The sequence below is a fragment of the Sesamum indicum genome, linkage group LG11 (genome assembly GCF_026168435.1).
Source record: "Sesamum indicum cultivar Baizhima isolate 11 linkage group LG11, ASM2616843v1, whole genome shotgun sequence".
Classification (NCBI taxonomy): Eukaryota; Viridiplantae; Streptophyta; class Magnoliopsida; order Lamiales; family Pedaliaceae; genus Sesamum; species Sesamum indicum.
The window spans coordinates 17,035,119-17,051,904 of record NC_142667.1 but is presented as its reverse complement, the minus strand read 5'-3'; the positions used below and the strand labels follow the sequence as shown (position 1 = coordinate 17,051,904).

Sequence of the window (16,786 nt, the reverse complement as noted above, 5' to 3'; positions counted from 1 at the left end):
CTTCTTCCGTACAAGTAATTCTTCAATCAAAAAGAAAATTTGAGTATTCTTCCAAGCAATGTTGCACTCTCAACAACCAGAATCAGTAGAATTGAAAATGAAGTAAGATTGATGATACCTTATGAGCGAGCCAGCTTCTCACAATGCCTTTGTTTCTTGCTCGTTTGTTCTGAAATTTCTTGAATATCTCAAGGAATATGAGCTTTAAACACTTTGGTTTCAAGGAAAAAGAGGATTCGGGTTTGGATTTGATTTCCAGAAAATAAGGATGGAGCTTGAACTGGATCGAGAATCGGAAAAGCTTGCAAACGGGCAACATTCTTGATGCCTTCAATTTGAAATCCAAGTTTTTGGCCTTAGCTCGAAGGCTGAGCGTCCATGGCTGCTGCTGGTACGCTTGCGTCATGGATTCAGCAGAGCAGAGAAGCAAAAGGCTACTTCAAGTGGGATTTCTGCCACTTTGTCTTTGTGGGAGCCGACTCTGGCAGTGGCAGTGACTAGCCGTTGCAGTAACGGGTTTGCCCGAACATGGTGCAAGTCGGGTCGAGATTTGCATTCCTGGGCAGGTGTTTGGTAATGAAGCCAGTCAAAAACTTGAATGTGCGAATAAATCAAACAATGATGAGCAGGCCCAATGGGAGCCCATTATCACGAGTCAACTGGCCCAACACAAATGAATATTTAACAGTTGGATGCCGCACATGAAAAGTGAAGGCTTTCCCCTCACCAGTCACTGGTGCCAAGCTGTTTGCCATTTACATGATTTGATTAGGTGGTCTTTGTTAGGACTCAATTATGTTGTGTACAGAAATGCAGGCGGTCTTCCAAATTTCAGGCCTTTTAAACCCGATTGAAGAATGGCATTCTGAGCTACTTTATATCCCTGTTTCTTGTGTTGAAATTTGATCTGTTCCACCAACTCCTTTTACTCAAGGTACTCAATTCGTCTCGTTTTGTTGATGTACTTGGTTCATTTCACTGCTCTCTTTACTGCATTGATCTCAGAGATTCTTGAATTTTTACATATCAATCTGAGCTGAATCGTCTGTTTTTGTAAGAGCGTATTAACTGAATTGCCACCATAACTATGTTTCTCTCTTTGTTCAGTATGGTTTTTGCTACTGCCAACAAAACGTCATAATCCACCGGTCTAGGAAACAATGTTTGGAAGACAATTTAGTATTGCTCGCCTGTCTTTCTCTAACTACAGAAATTTGGGAAATATACACCATACTGTCATTAAGTCCTAGCTTTGTGAACAACCCGTGCCTGCAGACATGTCGGTATAATTTATTTGTTCCCAATGGGTTGTTCATCATTGCCATGACACAAGTTTGTTAAGTAGTTGATCCAAAAATTTTGAGCAGAAGAAGAGAGGCTACAGAAGTTTAGAACAGAATGCATATATTACTGTTGCAATTACACTTTTACTACAAGCAGATTTCAGGAGGAGGCCACATAATTTTAGTCCTGCTACAGATAGGCCTGCAACAATTTACACAACCAAAAGACACCTGCCGCCTGAACAACAGCAAGCAGTCTGAAAAATTAACTGAAGGAGCTCCACATCTTATTCATTCTTTATGATTATTATTATATATTCTTCTCTTGGGAAGTCTCATCAATTCAACGGACCACCCTGCAAAGGAAGACAGACAAGAAGCCGTTTCATCCCTAACTTATTTTGGACAACAACCGTCTCTATCTCAATAGAAATAGGGCACGGTAACGAAAATCAATGTGCAAAATAATAGGGATGGAATATCTTACTTTGAACAGTCGAGTGAAGGGGAGTACTTGTAGGGAAGATTGACTCCGCATTTTGCTGGGATGCTGTTAATGTATGCAGGATTGGCCCTGAGGCTCGGAACAAGAATTTTTATACAACCGCAAACGGCCTGCAAGTCAGGTGTAGTGCTGGCTGCATCATTGAGGGACTTAGCTCCACTGCAGCAAGCAGGTGGCAGCCCACCACCGCTTTTGATGTAGCTTAAGCATGGAGAGAGTTTGGTCATCACAGAAGCGCAAGAGATGGCTGCTTCTGCATGAGGAGCAGTCACTACCAAGCAAAGGATTATGAGACAGGCAAGCTTAAGTGACCCTGAACCTGCCATAGCTTTTACAACTCTTAGCAGCGACTCAAGGCTAGGAATATATATTGCTAATCTTACTTGGGATTGGAAGAGTGCACAAAAGACTCACTGGTCTTGCGGTATATATAGAGTTGAAGTGCAATAAAATAACTGGTTTTGGTTTGATCATGTACTGAATTAGGTGTAATGAATTCACTGGGAAGATGAGGACACAAATTAAATCGCTTAATTGCTTTTACTGTCTTGCATACAAAGGGGTAGGCAAAATAAGAATTGTAGATATAGGGGTGACAAATAGTAATTCGAAATTAATTTTTTTTAGTTAATTATAGGACTACGGCCACCAAACTTTTTTAAAAGTGGTTTTGACAGTGGACAAATTTTGGACTTGATTTCTTTTCTTTTTTGTGACACATCAACCTTACATGAAAAATCTCCTACCACTTATGGAAAAAAGGACGGAAACACTTTTTTATTTGGGATTTTTTACTGATTAGACTTTTTTATTTTTATCTCACATAAGTGCTTACATTGAAAAAGAAGAAGTCAAACAAATTTTAAATTTATAATACTAGTTATCCTGGCATAAACTCTCCATGTGAATATAATAAAATAATTTTGCACATTTTAAAATATATTATGAATTAAAATAAAATATATAACCCAATAATCTGTTTCAGAAAAGAAAGAAAAAATCATTTTAAACGCATCATCTAAATAAAATAAATATAAATACATAAAATTAAATCTACAGTCCTTATATATACAAGATAGTAAATAATATAAAAGGAGGGCATGGCCACGGAGCCATTATGCAATCTAAAAGAAGTACAACTTAACTTTAATTGTTTATAAATAGTTAGGGTTTGTGGTATTGAACAAGTTAGGAGAGTTTGAGAAGAAGAGAAATAGCGGAGGCATTACACGACGGTCGACACATCATGTTGAAGTTGGTTATGGGATGTATTTGTACGTAGGCATTGATGAGGACAATGAAAACATCACCAATCACATGCTGGATCCCCATCAACCTCACCTCCCATCTAATTCTTTGTTCAGAACCTGCTTATGCTCTTCTCAAACTTATAATCACTCCTATACCTCATTATTAGGAAATACTTTATGAAACCAATTGCAACTTAGTTTTCTGCTTCCCCCTAAATATGCATGTGAAGATAACATTTCTCTACCTTGTTATGTGATGCAATAAAAAATTACTCGTTAATTAAGTCTTTGGATTGAACTCTTTGCAAGCTTGAGAAGGGGATCTGTAAAAAATACGTTAGTACTCCAATGATCAAACTAGTAAATAGTTGTAAAAATATAAAATTAAGAGAATATGGGTGCTTAAAAGATGAAAGAATAATTTTTTGATAAGAATGTTTGAAAGATGGAGTGTGGATGTGCTTGTGCAGAAAATGTTACCTAATCGGAAGGAGAAAGTTTGGTTTTACAGCCTTAGTTTCCTATCGAATGACTAAACATTACCCCTTAGGACTCAGGACGACATTCAACAAATATGCTCCCGGTTGGTTGTAATCTCCAAGGAATCCTACCATTGAGAGGATTAAGTCTTTTAAGCCTAAATTTCCGACTTCTTAGGGGTTGTTGGGATGTGAAGATAATCCCTTTGTATGTTCAAATCTTAGTGTCCTTCCGGTGTTGGATAAACAATTCTGTGTCACATGAGGGGTGCTACACCTCGCAACCAGACTGACCCAAAGGGCTTGTTTTTTGGTAGGCAGACGGGCCTTGTCAAGGCAAATCTATTTCCCCTTGTAAATACTTTCTTTATAGAGATTGGGCCGAATATATTTTCTGGACATCATTATGTTTAATATAAGCAGAAAATTTAAAATAAGTAATTGTATATTTGGATAATCTTCTTAAACTCAAATAATACAAATTTCATAATTTTTATATATTATATCATATTTTATTTATTATTACATTAATGGAAGATGGGTGTGATTTCATTAGATATACATGGTTGAATATATTTACAACAATCTTAGAATATATTATCTAATTTAAATCCAATGCCTTATATGTGTCAGTAGTACTGATGATCTTAATAATCAAAACTATATTATTGGATTGGTGGGTGGTGATGGTGAAAGCAAAATATATAGAAAAAAAAAAAAAGTATTAAATGCATATATATCCATTTGGATGAGCTTATATATTCACGAGTATGTGTAGGATATGCATGGGTGTGTTATGGGTTTCCTTGATGCAGATCCAACATTATCTGAACGCCCCATTTTAACATAATTAGGAAGCAGTATGGGCCTGACCACTGATCAAAGAAGTGATCTTCTGTAATCTTTGTTTCTTTTTGGTTATATCTACATGTGGCCAGACGCATTGACCCCTATCTGTTTATTAAAAAATTTCAATAATAATGTTCCTGTAACATGTAAACAAGGAGTACTTAACCCCTTTAAATATTTTGTAATCTTTGTTTCCGGCATAGATGATTGGTTTTGGTGGGTTTCTACAACTAGGGTGCATATATAGATGGTAAAATCCTTTTATTTCTAACAAATGGGTACAAGTCGAGGCCAAATCTCCATCCACACACACCAAAGGTAGCTGGCTAATATGCATATATAATGGTTGTAGTTAAGTTGTTTGGTGGAAGTCAATTGATAAATTGTAATAAATACACTTGGGCATGAACCCTCAATGTGTAGAATTGTTAGAGCATTCAGTTGTACGTAATCTAGATATATGCATGTAAGAATGTAGTGATGAGTGTTATACGGAAGAGCAGTGCAGTGCAATAGTATATCCATCCTCCAAGATTTACAAGTATAATGGGAATGGGGGATGCGTTGCGTGTCAGTTTATTACATATCTGCACATGCCCAGCAACGCCAACTCTAACCAGCATTTGTATTTCAAGTTCCCTTTTTCCCAGAATAATATATAAAAAGTAGTGGGTATGTGAGGGAAAAGGAAAGCCATCCATTTAATGAGGAATTGACATACATGTATGGTGTATCAGACTCAGCCCCTCACACCTTCCCTCATTCAATCATAAATCATTTGTATATTTTCCTCTTCACATTTGATTTAAACCATAATTACACTCTACTAATTTCTTCACTTTTAATTTAATTATATATAATTTATCATTTCTAATATTTGTTTCCATTTAACATATAAATTTCTTTGTTAGTCAAATTCATAAAATTTATTGATATAAACAAAAAAAATCTATATTTAATTATCTCAATTGACTTATTACTGATTTATTGCAGGTCAAATAAATTTTACTATATCCATATGTCTTCGCGTGTTAATATATATGAGGAGGTATATTTTCACCATTATAAGGGTAGTTTAGTTTGAAAAAAATTGTTTGACCTGCAATAAGTGAATTGAGGATAAATATCAATTTTTATTTAGTTTTTTTTTTGTTAATATCAACAAATTTAATAGATTTCAATTAACGAGTGGACGTTAGACAAAAGTAAACTCAGAAAGTGTTAGATATAATTTCTCAAATTACAAAAAATTTATTTATAATTATATCAAACCTTAGAAGAAGGGGTATAATTATCGTTTGATGTAATTATTCCACAACTTCTGGTACTAACTACTGTAGTGCCGACAAAATGTTAGATAGATCCATTTCTTTTTTAATGAAAATGAATGATCATATACAATTATATTTTAATTATATACTCTATCGCTTCCAAAATTAGCAAAATGAATACAATACTTTTGCTTGCCCGCTAGTAAAAGTTGAATTATGTTTAGGGTCAGAAATTTAAATAAGTATATATAGATGAGGATTGGAGGCAATTATTATTAATTTAATGGTTAAAAATAATTTATGCACATGAGATGTGATTTGTGTGGATGAACTTTGTTATTTATTAATTGGCATATTGATTAAAGTTGTTGCCATTGGTTGCCGGTTTTAATTGTTGTTGCCATTGGTTGCATTGGAATGTGACATTCTCAACAACCAAAAACTAGCAAAAATCTGCTGATATTAACCAATAAAAGGAAACTGGAAACTCATTGGATAATTGATTACAAATAGAGAGACACAGAGGGATTTAAGTGAGTGGAGAAGTGAGAGAGCGGGAAGGAAAACTAATAGATTTGCTGAGCAAAGCTACGTACCCCCCACCCTCCCAAAACTCTTTTTTATTTACTCATACATTATTATTATTATTATACCAAAACACATACATAAAGGTTGCTGCTGCTGCATCATCATACATGCACAAGCCTTCAATTTTCCTCCATTAAATTCACGTCACCCTGCAACACAATTCCACCTCACTTAGAATACATGTCTAACTTAATTTAAATAACCTCAACTCCAAAATATTTGCATTTCTTAACTCAAACTTAATTAGATGCATGCATCAAAGAATATATGTAAATTAGAAACTAATTTGGCATTTTAATTTCTAAATTAATATTAGTTTAATTCTTAAAGAACGTGGAGAATTAAATAAAATGGACATACTTTGAGCAATCGGTGGAAGGGCTGATTTTATAGGGAATGTTAACACCACATTGCTGAGGAAGTCCGGCTGCCTTGCTAAGATTGACACCTTTGTAGGTACTGGCAAGAGTTTTGAGGCAGCTGCAAGTGGCCTGACGATCCGCGGTGGTTTTTGCAGCCTTATAGAGTCCCTTCACCCCACTGCAGCAACCACCTAAAGGACCTTTGTCGGTCACATAGGGGCGGCATGAACCCAGATAAGATATCACGCTGCCGCAGCCTAATGCGGCCTCAGCCGGGGGCACAACTGCTATCACCAACACGGCGCCAACAAGCGCAACGCACAATGCCTTGATCATGGAAGCCATGGTACGTACTAACTTAATTCTGCGTGAAAAATGGAAATGCTGCTTTCTTGCTGGATAGTTGTCAAGTGTGAGTAGAGAAGGTGAGGGAGGGAGTGTGTTTATATAGGGAAATATTTCATACGAATGTTAGATAGATTATTAATTAGTGGGATGGATACATACGGTTGGTGGGTGGAGTGGAGTTAATGCTGCACCATTCAAGCTATATAAATTGATGAACAGTACACACCGTTCAAGTCAAACTTTGTGGCACTGATTGGCGAAAATATGCGCAATGCAGTGTTGCAATAATAGTAATTATTGGGTAACTGGCTGCCAATTTTATGTATCAAGAGTGAAGAGCAGCTAAGAAGATATGTTTGGTTTGGGTCGTCGGCAACTGGACGGTGTGAACGTAAGTGGGCCAGGTGGAATTGATGTATATGTCAGTGCACTATTAACTCTACATAACCATTACCAATCTAAATTTTACCAACATTTTCTTTTTTAATTCTGCGTATTTTTACATGGTAAGGTAATAATACTCCTTACTTATCAAACTGCTTCCACCGATGACCTCTGCTTTCCTTTTATTTAATTGCTAATGGTTTATCACATGTAATTTTTCACTTAATTGCATTTTAGGAATACATTAATTATAGGGGTGTATAAAGTTGACCTATAATTAAATATTTTTTTATAATTTCAGGACTTCCACCATCGAAACATGCCAGAATTTGAAGACATGGACTAAATTAGGACTTACAAAATTGGGAGTTTTGCTCACTGTTTTTTTAAATAAACAAGCTATTTATTCTTTTAGATTAAAATGAATAATTAAATATCAATTTTTTAACATATTTCCTTTAAAAAATATAATAATATATAATTATTCATTTTTTTCTAAAAATATTTAATTTTTGGTTAAGCATATATATATTTGTCAATTTCTTTTCAGAAGCTATATTATATTTATTATGTATTTACTATATATATTAATTTATACTCCACTTTTAATGTTAATTCTTTACTTATTAAAAAAAATTAATTAAAAATTAATTTAGTGATGTTATTTGGTGTAAAATATTGAAATAATATAATTGTTCAAGACATGAGGGGCATTTTTTTTCCAACCAAAGAGATAAGTGTCATATTTATTGGTTTAGGGGGGTAAATTTATATGACGAATAGTTCAGGACAGCAAAGTGTAGTTTATCCTTTATATTTAATACTAGCTTTCCAATACGTCTCTGCATACAAATAATAAATAATTTTACATGCTTTAATATATATATATATATATATATTTAAATAAAGTATATAACTCAATACATCAAGTTTAAAAAAAATGACTTAAATATATTATCAACACACACAAAATATATATATATATATGTATATACACACAAAAAAAGGAAATTATTATTTTATAGGGAAGGCGGGATGACGATGGTCGAATTTCTGAAATTGCAAAAAATTATTTACTTATAAGTCAAGTTTCTACCCATATATATAATTAATCTCCTTATTTTCTATCTCCTTATATATATACATGACAGTAAATGCATTAAATCTGTAATATTCATAGAAAAAAATAAGAAGGTTTACCATCAAATTATTATGTTTCGGGAGAATAATACTTTTCAAGGATTTTTTTACTTTATTTTTTTTTTTTGGGTATATAGGTAAATGTGAGAAATAAATGGAGGCGTGTATGGTCTTTTGTTAGAATATGATCCTATACTGAATTTGGAATAGGCAAATATCCCAACATTAGATGCAAACAAGTACTCTAAGCAACTTACAATCTCTAATCTCTAATCACAGTTTTAATTACAATTTTATCATGTGAAGAACAAGTCATGGGAAGAAAGCAAGTAGATGTAGAGCTACCGGCAAGGCCCAAAGACTCTTTATTTATTTAGATATGATAGGCTGCTGTCTGCACTGAAATGTGTGGCAGCCACACAATATTCAGTGGCATTTTCCACAAAGGGATGGGGGCAATGGGTTCGTGACACGTACGAGGAAAACATCAAGCCGGCTGCTGCAATAATTTATGGTGTATATTGCAGGTTCTCAGTTTCTACACCAAAATATGCATAGGTTTTGGTTGAGAGGCAAAAATGTGTAAATTACTTGAGATTTCTATTTGGAATTTTTGTTGTGAAAATTACTTATCATGTTTGGTCTAAAAAGAGAGGAGTTAAATGCTTTCACGTGATAGTACTGTCATCCAAAAATAATTTATTTTGATGATTGATGTTCATCAATTACATGCCAATCATCATTCCATTTGAATTTTACTAATTTTCGACATTTCAATTGGATGTGGATTTTTGTTTTGGAAGATCCATTTTTATTCGACATTTTCATGAATAAAGTTTATTATATAAGTAATTAAGTAGAGGACATATTAGTCATCATATATAACAATATGAAATAGTATATATTGGGTGAGGAATTAGGTGGTGGAACAATTTTATATATTATTGGGTGATATTGGTTGTAGTTGCTGTAGCGCTAGAGAGAGGGAGATTTTAATTCATACTTAATAAAGGAAATCAGAGTAGCACACATATATATAATATGATGAGGTGATGGACATGGATCATCATCACATTGCAAATTACTAATTTCCTCCTTACGCACTCCTACTACCAACACAAACTCCGTACTAGCATAATAATAATATTAATAGATTGCAGGTTACATGCATCCATCGTAGCTTAGGAGGGAAAACTGACAGCAGCTCCGTCAACTTTAATGAACCCTGCCAGTGCCAAAAACAATATAATCAGAACTCATACAACCCAATAAATTCATTATAATTAAGTCGCGTATTTATACTTGGAGCAATCCGTGGAGGGGCTGATCTCGTAAGGAATAGAGACGCCACATTTGCCAGGAAGTGCGGCGGCTGTGCCAATGATGGCAGGGCTGGCTTGGCCGGCAACAGATTTCAAGCACCCACAAACAGCCTGGCGGTCAGCGGTGCTGCTTGCCTGATTGTAGAGGGTCTTTATCCCGGTGCAGCATGGTACCGGTGGCGTCCCCGCCCCACCATACATCACGTAGTTGATGCACGGGGACAGGTCGTTGGCCACAGTGCCGCATGATATGGCTGCCTCCGCCTGCGGTGGTGCAAGTGCAACCACCACCATGGTGACGGCCAGGACCAAGCACGTTGCCTTCTCCATTGGAATGACTTGAGATTGATAGTAAGTAAAGAAAATGTCTCTTGTCAAATTAAGCTTGTTAGTAATTGTGTGTAAGGGTTGTGAGGTGGCGATGTTTATATAGAGGGGATTGAGGAGTTTGAATTGAGAAAAATCATTTATGATTGGATAGTTTTGTGGTTGGTGGGTGGTTGGATTTAATTCAATGCTTTCTTTATGATTCTGCTGTGCTTAATTCATTAGCTGGGTGGAGAGATGGGCATTAAGAAATAAGGTACCAGTGTTCACTGGAATTGGCGCTTCATATATAATATATATATATATATATATATATAATTTCGGCCACACAGCATAATTAATTACAGAGAAGGATAAATGAGATATATATATAGTCAAAAATTCAGTTACGTACTTTTGGTGACATTAATATATACTAATCTTATATTAGTACTACATAGTCTTGATATGGCATCATTTTTTATTTTTTATTTTTTGCTTTGGAGGAAATTAAATAATGATGGCATAGATGTGTTGATGAGCGGTGGATGAGGGGTAAATTTGTATTAAGTTTTAAAACAATTTAAGACCCTAATTAATTTCCTAAGAGAGGAATTCCATTCACAACTCATCATCATTTTGTTTTAGCAATACCAATATTGATCACCCCATGTCATGATTAATAGTCATACAATAATGATTTCCCTTCCTTGTTGCTATTATCTAACCAATTAATAGTCTTTCTGGCCTTGTGAATTCCCTTTAATTACAAATAAATGAAATGGCTAAATTAGACAGAAATTAAGTAATGTGTGTTGTCTAATTTCAATATTGATGAGTAGGTAGGTCTTGGTTTTGTGTTATAAGGGTGAAGTGAATAAAAGTTGTAGGAAATGAGATGTGGATTGTGATTTGTTAATTAAGTGACTACTGATTAATTTGCTTCTTTTTTGTTGGATGGAGAATCGTTAATTTTGGAATGTATAATGGTGATATATTGCATGTCATGTCCCATTATATTCTTTGTACAATTAAACAGCAAGAGAAGGAGGATTAAGTTGAGATACCACCAAAATCAAACTATTTCTTGATTATTATAATAGTGAAAACAAGTAGGTAGCTACACCATAATTAAATTCATAGACGGAAGAGTACTGAAACCCAATTTTTCCTTCCCTTCCGCTTCCAAGCAGAATTAGCCATCGCCAGATATTAATCCATCTATTTCACCCTGCACCACTAATTCACGTTATTAAACATAAAATCAAAAGTACTAAGAGCTGATGCGGGCCTACATCATCTACGCATCTAAAATCACATCAACGCGACTCTTTCTATATATATATATATGTATGTATAATAATGGGTTAAGAATTTTTTCATCACATATTCGTATCACACACTAATATCTCACACCCACACCTATATTTTATCTACTCCTAACTTTCAATTAAAACTTAATTTAGTCATATTTTTCTTCTGAAAAAGAACACGGCACACAAATTCTATTGAGGTTGTACTGACTCAGCTTCAATTCGACTTACGAATTCACAAGATCATACTATCATTTTAGTATTAATGGTTCACATTAAATCGTATAGTTTGGACACATATATAAAACTAGCTAGCACTTCATGCCTCTTATATATACAAATTTTGCTACACTAAATTATTATTTTTACAAGTTTAGATTTTCTTCTTTATTATCTTACTAATTTAAACATTAAAGTTTATAATAGAGGCCTAGTCGATATTCATGTTCTCACTTTTTCTATTCTTGTAGAGATACAACAATCGAATTTCCAAGCATATAAGTATCTGATCACCATTTGAAACATCTTGAAGATTTGACTAAATTCGATCACACAACAAGTACCTTTCTTAGTCCAATTCTTTTGTATATATATATATATATATTACCTTCTTGTAAATAAAATACTACATATGTTATTTTTTATAATAATTACTATGGTTACTGACAAATATTAATTACTTATGACTACTTAACGGATATTAGCCATTACTTTTTACAAACAATGGCAAGAAATTAGTCATAGACAAAAACCATGACAAACGCTTTAGCTATAGTCAAATTAAACTCTGGTAAATGCTATTAATTGTGATCAACTTTTTTTTTTCTCGATTTTGTTTTATACTAATATTCATATATATAATATGATTTTTAGGTTGGTGTCATTTATAATATAAAAAATTTATTTTTTATAATGATGAGAAAGAGTGCTGCATTAACAATATCATATATTAGGAAAAAGTATTATTTTAGTCCGCTAAGTATGTCTAATTTTAATTTTAGTGCGATAATTATGTCAATTTTTGTTTAGGTCCAGTAACTTACGAAATTGCTTACTTTTAGTCATTTGACAGATTTTCGGATAATTTTACCCCTATGAGTACATATTGATTAAAACTGCCTTTCAAAAGTTGCATAGGGGTAAAAATGTCTGAAAATCTGCTAAAGGACTAAAAGTAAGCAATTTTGTAAGTTATTGGACCTAAACAAAAATGGACATAGTTATCGAACTAAAATTAAACTTAGGCATACTTAACAGATTAAAATAATACTTTTCCCAACATATATTATAAGTATAATAAGGAAACTATGTATGCAGACATGTAATTTATAAGGATTTATGGGCTACTTGTCGATTTGTATAGTTTATGCAAAAAGAGAACAATTAATCTTATATAAATGCTTTACTAAATGAGACTGATGACAGGACAGAAAACTGTAGAGATGAGGTGCAAATTACAAATTATAGCTGTGAAACCTAAGTATGACCACTATAGCATGTGATATAAAATCATATATATATATATATATATAGTTCTTCTTCATGTGAATTAGCAGGTTAATCTAGCTAGGACTAATCCACGGATATTTGTCAAAACAGGAATTTCCGCGCGTATAGGGTAGAAAAAAGTAGAAACAGTTGAGATTTACTTGTTGCAATCAATTGCGGGGGTGATTTCGTAAGGAATGGAGACGCCACACTTTCCAGGGAGACTTTTGGCGTTATTAATGACCCCAGGTGAGGCGGAGCTGGTGACGGATTTCAGGCACACGCAGACTTCACGGCGGTCAGCAGTGGTGCTCGCCTCCTTGTACAGCGACTTAACCCCATCACAGCAGCTGTTTGGCACCTTTCCTCCGTTCAACACGTACTCAAAGCACGGAGCCAGGGTGCTCGTCACCTTCCCGCATGAAATTTTTGGTGGAGGCGGTGCCGCCGCCTCGGTGGACACTACTGCCGCCACCGCGATGAGCACTATGAATGTTGCTTTAATCATTCCGGAGCGTGCCATTTTCTTGGAGGATTCTTGTATTGAAAGAATAATTTTATACTTATGTACTACTATATATATATATATATGTATGTGGAATTCTTTTTGAAAATTCTACGTATATGTCGGAGTAATTAGATGTTTGTTTATATAGAGGATTCTTGTGTATAGTAAGTGAAAATGGGACAAGAATTAAAATTGAGTGTGAAGGAATTGAAGGTTTATTGGAAGGGGTGGTTGAATAATTGAATGCTTATTAATGTTACGGGTTTGATAATTAAGATCCAAGTGGGGTTCTAATAGAATTAAAATTGCACATGCATGTACACCCTGTAATGAAAATTATATTCCTGACTATCTATCTATCTATATATATATACAGGAATAGTATTTTATAATTTGGTATTTCCCGGAAACCTAATATTTGTATTGAACATGTAGAGGTGAAGCAGGCAATATGCTGTTTAAAGTGAAGTACGTGGTACAGTATGGTCCATATCATTGTTGTCCTGTCATCTTTAATTTAGGTACAAAGTGGTACTACGTACTATAATGTAATGCCCATACATATATACATACTCTTCCTATACGTTCATATACATATATACATACTCTTCCTATATGTTGATAATTCAATATGAATATGAATTTCAACTACCAGATGGGGTATCAATTTCTACCCATCCCATCCGATGCACCCACGTATCATGATTTTATTTGTCATTAATTCATTGTTATAAATTAGAATGGATCCACCATTTGATGCGCCACATATCATGTCAACTTATAATCAAACTCTCTGTTTGAATTATTATTCATGAAGCGGCCAAAGTGAGCTTGTTGTCATAGTAACTAGTAATTATATGTCTATATTTACGTACATGCATGCTAATTAATTAATAACGTTATAGGCCCAGCTGGTTTTGTTAATTTTCAGGCACGAGTAGGTGCATGCCTATAACATGATTAATTAGTATATATAGACGAATATACCCTTCAAAATTAGGGAGAATTACGAAAGCTAGCTAGCTACCAACAATCAAGGATACACGTATATATGTATAGAAATGTGTGAACCAATTACGTAGTTTAAGCCCAAACCAAAATCACCACGGAAAGTAGCTTACGACTCTTTATATATATTATTGGTTTTACAATTTAGGTACGTCCATACGTACATACATACATACATACATACATAGCGGCGGCTAAGGGAAATGATAAACTGCAAAAGAGAAAGCAGAAATTCCCAGTAGGTAGCTGGGAGTGGGGTTTCTTCTGTTTCTCTACTACTTGGATCAACAATCCATCTTCTTATTCTCAATTAGTTGCACTCACGTACGTATACGTAGCATGCAGCTCTACGTACCAACTCCAAATCACCCAACCCTGCATGGATTAAAAACATATTATATCACTGAAACAAATCACTACTACCCGGCCGGATCTCTTTAATTACTCTGTTGACATTCCTCACGGGGACTATCTCTTTAATTACATTTTTGTCTCATATATATATACACACACATTTATGGGAAATATATATATAAAGTACCAGAGAAGAAATTTTTCAAGTGGTTATATATATGTACCTAGAGCAGTCTGTATTTGGGCTAATCTGGAATGGAATTTTGACCCCGCATTTGGCTGGAAGCATAGCAGCATTTCCATAATTGATGTTCCTCATAGATTTGGCAGCTGCCTGCAAGCACCTGCAGGCTGTGCGGCGGTCGTTTGGGGTTCTGGCGGCCGCGACAACCGACCTCACTCCTGGGCAGCACTGTGAAGCCAGTGCACGCCCCTGCAGAAACCCCAGGCATGGTGACAGCCCACTCTGCACCTGACCACACGATACAACTGCCTCGGCATGGGTTGCAAATAATGCAACCACGCACAGTAGCATCACGAAACCAAACTTGGCCCCCATTTTCAAGATTATTTCTCTTAATATAATATGGTTTTAATAGTGAGAACATATCAAGGAGTGTACAGTAGTGTGCTTTATATAGTACAATTCTGCGGGTGAAAAAAATCAAAAAAGCAAAATTGAAGATAAGAAATTGTTGGGAGTTGGGTAAATTTAATGCTTTATTTGTGAGTTGGGATGAGAATTTGAGATGAAGATATACGTGTATTACGATTTCAGGGAACACGTTAGGTATGGGATTGGGTGAATGGCATGCATGCATGAAGATGATGATGATAAACATACACGCAGATCGAGAGTACGTCTGGAGATTTGCACCTGGATGGGGTTGCATTAAATGATCATTCAAAACAAGTCAATAGAGCTTGTCAAAAATTATGGCTCCTTTCTTATTACATTAAAATGATTTTGGTAGTTTCTTTCTGAGGTCTTTAACGACTAAGTTTCATAGGCCATGTTAGGTCTGGGCTAGCTAATAATCCTTATTACTTTGTTAATCACATTATTATATATATGATGGTAATGGTAATAATTTAGTGCTGCATCATCAGCTGCTTCCTTCCTTCAATTCCTATATGACTACTACTCTCTTCCACATCATATTATTACTCTAACTCTCATCATAATCTCAATTAAAGCTGCATATATATTACATTAATCACACACATTATACAGCTGGGAGTGGGAGTGGGAGTGGGAGTGGGAGGGAGGTACAATTAGTCGTCCGTCCTGTGACACAAAGGAACAACAAGTTATAGGTGTGAAGTTGAAATTGTTGAATCGACTAAATCCACAAGTAGCAGCTAGCCTGGCTGCCCACCCACCTTTCATTAAATGTGACCAAGTTGTCAGTTGTCATGCATTATTTGACGTTTTTCACTCTTAAAAGTCGTTTGCCTTATATTTCTAATTATATAATTTTATTATGTACCGAGTGAAATTGTTAGGTAAGGAGCATTTAATTTACATGTGGTCCTGTCCTGAATCCTGAATCCTGATCAGAAGAATTCATTAAGGCAAACCCGAAAAAGAATACTTGGGTTCTGAAAATGTAGGTTGTTGTGGGGGGTGTAGCCCAGTTCCAATGAAATTCCAAATACATCCACACCAATTTGAGGCCCGACCCAAATCCGCCCTCCTATGCTTTTCGATTCTTCAACAAATAACTTGAAAAACACTAGTATGGTAGTGCCCATTACCCACTGCCCAGCTCTCTTATTGTATATGGGGCATGCAGGAGAAGCACTTGTATTCTCTATATATGCATAAAATCAAAATTATTAGTAAGCTTAAAAGGTCACACCAACTTATATAAGTCCTGTTCCTGTATTAATTAAGGTTTAAAGAACATTAAAAATCCATGCCATGCATGTTGAAGTGAAAAGGTATTAAGTAAAAGTAAAAGGAGAATTATCTAATTAACAGGGTGGGTAGCCTAAACAGTGATGAGTGGTAATTAAATCGCAAAG

At 34.8% G+C, this 16,786-nt stretch overlaps 4 protein-coding genes across 5 annotated transcripts; all 4 read right to left on the bottom strand.

Moving 5' to 3' along the window:
* Nucleotides 1-1,766: 1,766 nt before the first annotated feature.
* LOC105174661 (non-specific lipid-transfer protein) lies at nucleotides 1,767-2,129 on the bottom strand. Its single transcript, XM_011096834.3, has one exon. It carries the CDS (start codon nucleotides 2,112-2,114, stop codon nucleotides 1,767-1,769), a length of 348 nt encoding a protein of 115 aa, XP_011095136.2. The 5' UTR covers nucleotides 2,115-2,129.
* A 4,059-nt stretch (nucleotides 2,130-6,188) lies between these two features.
* On the bottom strand, nucleotides 6,189-7,023 carry LOC105174660 (non-specific lipid-transfer protein 2). The gene is made up of 2 exons (XM_011096833.3): nucleotides 6,586-7,023; nucleotides 6,189-6,374 (listed from the first exon to the last, which is right to left on the bottom strand). Exons 1-2 carry the CDS (start codon nucleotides 6,930-6,932, stop codon nucleotides 6,365-6,367), a joined length of 357 nt encoding a protein of 118 aa, XP_011095135.1. The 5' UTR covers nucleotides 6,933-7,023; the 3' UTR covers nucleotides 6,189-6,364.
* Nucleotides 7,024-9,447: 2,424 nt separating this feature from the next.
* LOC105174659 (non-specific lipid-transfer protein 1) lies at nucleotides 9,448-10,197 on the bottom strand. The gene is made up of 2 exons (XM_011096831.3): nucleotides 9,762-10,197; nucleotides 9,448-9,684 (listed from the first exon to the last, which is right to left on the bottom strand). The coding sequence occupies exons 1-2, from the start codon at nucleotides 10,109-10,111 to the stop codon at nucleotides 9,675-9,677; spliced, it is 360 nt and encodes a 119-aa protein (XP_011095133.1). The 5' UTR covers nucleotides 10,112-10,197; the 3' UTR covers nucleotides 9,448-9,674.
* Nucleotides 10,198-11,145: 948 nt separating this feature from the next.
* On the bottom strand, nucleotides 11,146-13,556 carry LOC105174658 (non-specific lipid-transfer protein 1). Of its 2 annotated transcripts, none has more exons than XM_088875726.1 (2): nucleotides 13,050-13,556; nucleotides 11,146-11,326 (listed from the first exon to the last, which is right to left on the bottom strand). In XM_088875726.1, the coding sequence occupies exons 1-2, from the start codon at nucleotides 13,409-13,411 to the stop codon at nucleotides 11,314-11,316; spliced, it is 375 nt and encodes a 124-aa protein (XP_088731852.1). In that variant the 5' UTR covers nucleotides 13,412-13,556; the 3' UTR covers nucleotides 11,146-11,313. The 2 variants fall into 2 exon arrangements, with proteins under 2 accessions (XP_088731852.1, XP_011095132.1); XM_011096830.3 differs by having other exon boundaries at nucleotides 11,146-11,318; nucleotides 13,050-13,543.
* Between the last annotated feature and the right edge of the window lie 3,230 nt (nucleotides 13,557-16,786).